The sequence below is a fragment of the Chaetura pelagica genome, unplaced genomic scaffold, assembly GCF_000747805.2.
Source record: "Chaetura pelagica isolate M959 unplaced genomic scaffold, ChaPel_1.0 scaffold31, whole genome shotgun sequence".
Lineage (NCBI taxonomy): Eukaryota > Metazoa > Chordata > Aves > Apodiformes > Apodidae > Chaetura > Chaetura pelagica.
Window position 1 is genome coordinate 198,856 of NW_009952481.1, and position 7,810 is coordinate 206,665.

Sequence of the window (7,810 nt, forward strand, 5' to 3'; positions counted from 1 at the left end):
AATAATTTATAAGCAATTTCTTAAATAGAAATGATGTGCAGTTGTTATTAGTATTCCTGATATATAAGTGGCCAAAAAAACCCAACATTTTGACTTCTTGACCTCAAGTATTAACTAAAATATTGATAAATATATATAATGCATTATTGTCTCTGTCTATGAACTTAATGACTTGGTATTGTGAAGCAGATTTATATGGTCTGCAAATTAGAAGAGGTATCTAAGTATACAGCACAATTGGATATGATAGTTTCTTGAGTTCTTATTGCCTGTCCATGTGCTGTAGATGGTCACTTTCACTATGAACAAGGAGATGTTAATGCACCTGATCCTTATGAGCCTGGTGATTGGGAACAGCCAGGGGTGCTACTGTGAACATTACCCATGGGGGTCGTGGTCTGCCTGTTCACAAACCTGCAATTATGGCACACAGACAAGGCACAGGTAGGACAAAACTATCTCACTGCTTCTAGGTTTGCATTTATTCCCTGTGAAAATACCACTTCTGGGGAGGGGGGACCTATGTCTGAAGCTCCAGCTTCCATAGTGTGCTGAGAAAAATGGTCATATCCACGTGTTTACCAGAATAATAGATTATATTTTAACTACAAGACTTATACATTACAAGATTATGTAATTATGGGCAAGATTATGTAATATATTATGTAATAACAAACCTCTATCTGCCAACATAAGTGTTGAGGACAAAGCATCCAGGTCCTATGATGGCCTTGCCAGAAGTATGCATTGAGAAACCAGTGTCCAGGTCCTGGTGCTCTGGGAGCTCTGCCCATAGCAGAGCAATGCCCTGGCAGGGGTGAGCCCAGCATTGCAAGCCTTACAGAAAGTTCCTCCCTGTATGATTAATTTTATTACTACAGCTAAAGTCAAATAAAGATTCAGGTACAGTTCAGTGGTATACTCTAAACTTGTGAAAAATTCCCTCTTTTACTTTTGGGTCTTCCTAAAGCTGTTCTCTGGGAGATCTGAAGTGACATGAATCAGAAGGATCACTCTGTAAAGCAAATTTGGATTTTTCTTTTAATAAAATTATGCAGCTACATTTTCATTATCAGATTTCACCCACAGTGAGAGAATATCTATGATCTGTCTATGATTCCTTCCTAGCATAACTTGCTGAATTTTTTTAGGCAAATAAGAATGGATGAATATTATAGGCAAAACTTCTGTGACAAACTGTGCACAAAGAAGGAGTCTCGTGCATGTAACCAGCAAACGTGTCCTATCAACTGCCAACTTGGAGACTTCGGCCCTTGGTCAGAATGTGATCCATGCATTAAAAAACAAGTAGGTAGAAAATGGGTTAAATATAAGAAATTACACTTAAGAGATCTCTTTGTTTCAGACATTCAACTTTATGGCAACTGATCTGCAAAATGAGCATTTAAGCTAACAAGGGAAATTGTTTATAACAGTAGAGGATGGAAAGAACAAGTTAGAATAAGCATATCAAAACAGAAGAGTGATTTATTAGCATAAATCCATTTATGAGAACTTGCTTCAAAAGTTCCATTGTCACAAATAAAATGAGCTTTCCACATAAATCTGTAGAGTTAGCATGTCTGTTTAAGCAGGAGAAAGTCACGGAATCTTTAGCTTAGCCATAGCATTCTATATGTTCTGAAGACAAGAAGAATAGGATTAAATACTCCATTAAAAAGAGTTAGCTGATAAATCTGAACCAGCACTGACCAGAAAAGCTCAGGCTATATCTTACACTGATAGCCAAGATCAGTTTGAGATTGCTGTTAAGAAATCCAAAGCAGCATTCCCCCAGCCTTTATACCCTATACAAAAGCCTCGAGGATTTGCTTAATATGTATCTGTGGAACAAAATCCCAAGATGGTGGTTTTCCTTCTTAGTCTTATGTTAGTCTACTGATGGTGGGCTTAGAGATGAGATGGCTGAGAGGTGAGAGGTAAAAGTCAGGCTCAAGTAGATTTGACCCGAAGAAACTGAGCCCTGGCAAATGTAAGGTTGTAGGGAGTGAAGGAGAGTAGAGTGCATATTGTTTGGGGCAGTTATGTGGCTGGTGGGTCTGAGCTTTGAGGCTGACTGTGAAAGCAGCTCTGACTTTCTATGCAGACACAACCTACAGCTCTCCTCTGAATGTCCTGCTCAGCTTCAGAAATCCATGCCTGAAAAGCCATCTCAATAAACCTGTCAGATATTATATCTTTACAAACAAAAACCACTTTCGGGTGCCCAAAAAGGATGAGGAAGGTTTCAAGGGGCTGCTGCAGCCATGAGATGTGAACCACCCCACGGTGTTCCCATCCTGCAACTGCAATGAAGAGTATGAGAGCACAGTGGGGAGACAGTTAGAGAAGGAGGCAGAAAATGAGCTGCGAGAGCTGAAAGAGGGCATTGCTCTCAATTGAACTGATTTTTTTTGGTAATCAATATCCTCCAAAGTGCCTGAGTTTCTCACCTACACATCCATATATAGAATTGTTGTTGACTTGTATTAGTTTCAGATATTGATGCAATGTATTTGATGTTTCAAGCAAAGAGGTGCTTTTGTGGACTGTGATCCATTTTTCCCTCCAATCTATAAAGATCACTGTCAGCGACCTTTATAAATATAAATAACCATCAGAATGGAGGACGTGACTTTCAAGGTAAGTGTGAAGACTAGAGTAAGCAAGCTCCCAGGTAGGAGGAGGGATGAAGAGGAGAAAGTTCATAAAAATAATATACTGAGTGTTCTGGATCCCAAATATAGTACAAGGAAAGGTTTGTCTTGAGTGCAAAATCCTCGCATTCTTCCTTCATAATCACTTGATTACTGATTTTTACTAGACATCTTCCTGCCTTGTTTAACTCCAGAGTCTGTCTATGGGGAAGGAAGTAACAGAAGTCTGCAAGGAACTGTGCTTTTCCAGTGGGGACAATTCTTGAGGAAAGAACTGTTCAGTCACATGCAGACAGGTCTTGCCTTCAGTCCCTTGAAGTGCAGTGAAAAAAATATCTGAAGTGATTCGTCTAGCAGCTTTCAGCTTTGTTATTCTGTATGAAGGATACAGACTCACAGAAAGAAAACACAGAGAGCTCCAGATTTTACTCCCAGATCTTTTTTCATAACATAAACTTTCAGAAAAAAACATTTTTGTCCTCCCTGCTTGCCCAGTGCTCCTCAGAAGAGAGGCTTCATGTATGAGAGTCGATCCAGCTGGTTTGAGAAGGGGAATACATGCCACTGCCAGAATATTTCTTGTTCAACTGAGATGATAAAGAACAGGAAAAATCTCTGCAAGCTTGTTCACACACCATTTCCTACTGTTCCTTTCAAACAGAAGATACAGGGACTGCACTTTTGTTTCCCCTGGTGTTGTAGCCCAGTTGTCAAGTGTTTAATCTTGCACGCTCTGTCGGGGCTGTTGAGGGTCTTGGATTTCAGTTCCCTGCCTGCCTCACCAGGGATGATGGCACAGTAAGCTGCAAGGACAAAAATATCCTTCAGGGTTCTGGTTTCAATAAAGCTTAAGTAGCACTGAGAGGTGTGGCACTGATGGGGCTCTGGTACTTAGCTACAAAACCAGCTCACACAGACAACCCTAGTTTTATTTCTTCTGCCTTTCAGTTTCGTGTCCGAACACTCCAGCGACCATCCCAGTTCGGGGGTCAGGCCTGTACTGAGCCACTGGTGGATTCCCGCCCGTGCTTTCCAACTAAGATCTGCAACATAGTGGAAGTTGATTGCAGGAATAAATTTCAGTGCGAAAGTGGTAAAGATAATCTTCATTGAGTAACTACTGCATTGGTAGATAATAAAAAGATTAGATACTGAGACAAAAAAGGCTAAGATCGTCCAGATCTTGTATGTTCCGTGCACAAATTTCAAGCAAAAGGACCAGGGAGAAAATTCTACTTTTGAACTTTATATGTATTAGTAGCAGCTTATGTTTACAGTTTCTTCTGTAGCTAAAAGTAATTTAAGTGCAATCTCTAGCCTGGAATGTCAGTCTGATCATGATAGCTGGATAGTAGCACTGTTCCAATTTATTTTTTTTTCCATATATTTTTCATGTACAAACATATACATGGAGTTTGTCTGAACATAAACTTGTAGTACTGTTACCAGATTTGTGGGTATTTCTTATTTGTTTCAATCTAAATAGGCCTGATTAGGCCCAAAATAACTTTATCCACATATCTTTTTGCTAAACCTTAAATTAAGTTTTTGCATCTTCAAAGAAAGGCAAAACTGGCAGAAGTGAAATAATAGTTTCTTATTGGAATAATCTAAGTATTATACTCCCTCACTCCTGTTGCAAGTTTACACTTGACTAGGGAAACAAACAAACTGCCCCATTCTTCATGCAAATGTGATGCATCTTTGTGCAAAGTCTCTTGCTGCTGCTGTTCCTCTGCTGTAGGTCGCTGTATAGCAAAAAAACTGGAATGTAATGGAGAAAATGACTGTGGAGATAACTCTGATGAAAGAAATTGTGGGAGAAAAAGGACTGTGTGTAACAGAAAGTATGAGAGCATCCCAGGTGTGCAGTTAATGGGCAGTGGGTAAGCCAGTTTTCTTGTTTTTCATAAACTTGACATAGCTATCTCATGATTTACATAAACAAGATAGTCCCCAAAGAGCATGTGAAAATATCCCATTAAAACACACAAACTCTCAAATTAAAATTAATGAGGAATTATAAAAATATAGCCCAAACATCAGGCTAGGACTTGCCCAATGCATATGCTAGTTCTGCTCTGTACTACTGGTGCTCTAGATAAAGAGCTATCAGGGAGCAGCTGCTGTCTGAGTGACCCCACCTGCCTCACAGGAACCACAGCATCACCTAATGGAAACTCCACCTTCAGTTATGGCAAGTGTTTCAGAAATTTTGGGGCTGTTCCTCTACAGATGTTTGTTTGTCTATAATGTATTTTACAAGATACCAACCACTATGTCTTCCAGGCCACTAATTTAAGTAGTGTAGAACATAAACATGGCACGCCTGCCTCAGGTAGTCCTGAATTTTTTAACCAAATTTCAAACTCAGTGCACTCTGATGATGTCACTTATGGTAGAAACTTAGAACTGCTTATTCATTTTCCTAGGCCATTTCCAGGTGTTTCTGTGCAAGACTGGCTGTGTCATGCTGATTATCTAGAGGGTTAGGCACTGCTGGAGAGGAGGAAGATTGCTACTACAGCATTTTTCAGGTGAATTCACCTGAATGTGAATGAGTGTGAATGAGAAGTTCTGGTAGAGGAATTGCTTTCAAAGTATTAACAGAACCCAGATGCTCATGCTGTTCCATTCAAACCTACAAAACCTTCAATGCAGCTATATACTAATAAATGTTTGAAGTCTGTGTATCCTTCTGGGATTGTTTAATCTCTGGAAATATTTTTTGTCAGATTTCACATTCTGGCAGGAGAGAGCCGAGGGGAAGTCCTTGGCAATGCATTCAATGGAGGACAATGCACAACAGTGAAGCGCAACGAGACAAGGAAATCATACCGTGTTCCTGCGAACCTGGAGGCTGTCAGCTTTCAGGTATTCTCAAGCACTATTCCTGGATTAAAAAAACATTGCCATAATCAAAATCCAAGTTATGCACTCTTAGTCTTAGTCTTACGCAGTTACAAGCAAGGCCTTAACTAGTGAGGCCTGAACATGCTTCAGTGTGCAGAAATGGGATGAATCGGGTAGTCAGGTGGCTCTACTCACACCTTTCAGATCTGTGTTGAGTCACTGCATCATATGTCAGCATCAACATGGTTGATTTGAGCTTCTCTCCTTTTTCCTTACGACTATGGCCATGTCTTTGTTCTAACTGGGCACCAGAAGCCTTGCTGACCCTGACGTAATCTGGCCGGGGACTTGTTGAAGTCCAAAGCTCATATCAGCATCACTGCTGTATCCTTTCAGTGCCAATGGCTGTCCTGACTCCAGCTTTCTTCCAGTTGGCTGCAGCCTTGGGACACAGTTCCTTCTTGAGCCATTTCAGCCCATCAGTCCTGCCTGTTCCATGCCCAGTGCCTCCAAAGGACAGAAAGGAGAGAAGGCTGACACCTAGCCTGGGAGGCAGGAGGGCAAGAAGTACAGTCTGGGGAGGAGTCTTGTAGGACAGGCTTGTATCTTATAAAAAAATCTAGGAATCACAATTTTTTTTAGACCTTTAGACATTAATATTTAAATACGTTTAATGTTTTTATTTTTTTAAAATGTTAGGGTGCAACATCCATCTGTGCTCATATCAGCAGGCCCTATGTACAGGCAATAAATACTGCGTTGGAAGGAAAGAATGCAGGATGTGAAAAATGTTTACATAACAGATGAAGTCTGAACTGCTGACTTTTGCCATGAGTTCTATAAGGTTTTAGTATTACTGTAACAGAAGCAACTGAACGAAAACATCCTAATATGTTCCATGGAAATCTGAAGTGGATTGGCTATACATGTAGTTTTGTCAGTAAAGGTGAAAAGTTACTGTGTGCAGAAATATTTAACGAGGAAAAACAAATCTTGGTTTGCTAGGGTCTCTTTAAAGCTATGTGGTTTATTAAGTTACTGATGTCCATTTTGCAGAACTGTTAAGGGTTTGTGAATCTCACCTTTGAGAGTGCATCTATATCTTTTAACTTTATAGCAGTCTTTGCTACAGGAAGGTCACTGGATTAGGCTTTCTTCTTGGAACACCACTTCCTTTTCATACAGAAGCATAGGACTTCTTGGGAAATGGAAGAGGATTGTGAGAATGAACCCACTCATCTACCAAGGCCATTAGCAGTCCTATTAATCAAACCATTCTAGAGAAGTGAAAAATTAACTCTTTCAAACATCCATAGGGATATGGCTGGGTTCTGGGAAATGAGTAATGAATAAATGCAGTAATTCTGCACTGAGGCTAAAGTTTTCTTTGTACTTTGCAAGACAGCATCACTGCACTTTACCAAATTCATTAGACAGGTTGGCTCCTTGTTCCTCTACATCCACCCTTAGTCCACTGTGCAGTATGGGTGCTAACAAAGTGTGGTCTGGGACTCTCCTCTAGAAACCTGTTAATTCAATGAGCTTGGAATTAAGAGGAAAGGCCAGAAAACATCAAGCTCTTTGCCTTGTGCAGTATATAAGCCTTGGAAATAAAACTTAATTACAGTGTGGACATAGCATGAAGGTCTGAAAGTCTCTGAAAAGTGTATTGAAATACTTACAGAAACTTATTCCTAAGCTTTGGGGCATGGGGGTGGAGAATTTTAGAAGAAAGTGTTACATGCTGGTTTGTTTTTTCTTTCCTTGTATAAATGCCTATTAGTACTTATACTTATCTGGTAATAACCTTGCCTATTTACTTTTCTCAGCCTCATATTTTGCATTAAAAACAGTATGTTAACTTAATGCCATGTCCCAAATAATCAAGCATGTTTCTTCCATAAAAAAAAAATCAATAATTCATTGCTTAATAGGTTCCTGGTTTGGATTATTTTGGCAAATGCTTTTCACTGAATCTCCAGGTAACAGATGAAGAAGATGATGTAACATCACATTTCTACAACGATTTAACTCCTCTGAGTGACAGTGCTCATGAAAGCAGTTCATCCTCTCGTGGTGCTAAAACATCTTCTGGTATCCCATTTTTTTTCTCAAAAAAGGCACGGGTTGAAGTCACATCATCTTCTTCCTTCAGGAAAGCCATTCAGGCCTCAAAAGAAAAGGTAATTGAATGTTGTCTACATTTTCTTTTTGTCATTCAGTTTCTGTAGGCTCTGTTCAGAACTGAGCTACCAAAGATTCCTTTCCTTACAAAAACATGGGCATTTCTTCCTTTTTTT

At 39.8% G+C, this 7,810-nt stretch overlaps 1 protein-coding gene across 1 annotated transcript in view; it reads left to right on the forward strand.

Moving 5' to 3' along the window:
- Positions 1–319: 319 nt before the first annotated feature.
- C6 (complement component 6) overlaps positions 320–7,810 on the forward strand; it is a 24,290-nt gene continuing 16,799 nt past the window's right edge. The window contains exons 1-6 of the mRNA XM_010008745.1: positions 320–444; positions 1,152–1,308; positions 3,606–3,750; positions 4,402–4,543; positions 5,393–5,531; positions 7,493–7,693. Coding sequence (XP_010007047.1) covers positions 320–444; positions 1,152–1,308; positions 3,606–3,750; positions 4,402–4,543; positions 5,393–5,531; positions 7,493–7,693 — 909 coding nt within the window. The remainder of the gene's footprint in view (positions 445–1,151; positions 1,309–3,605; positions 3,751–4,401; positions 4,544–5,392; positions 5,532–7,492; positions 7,694–7,810) is intronic.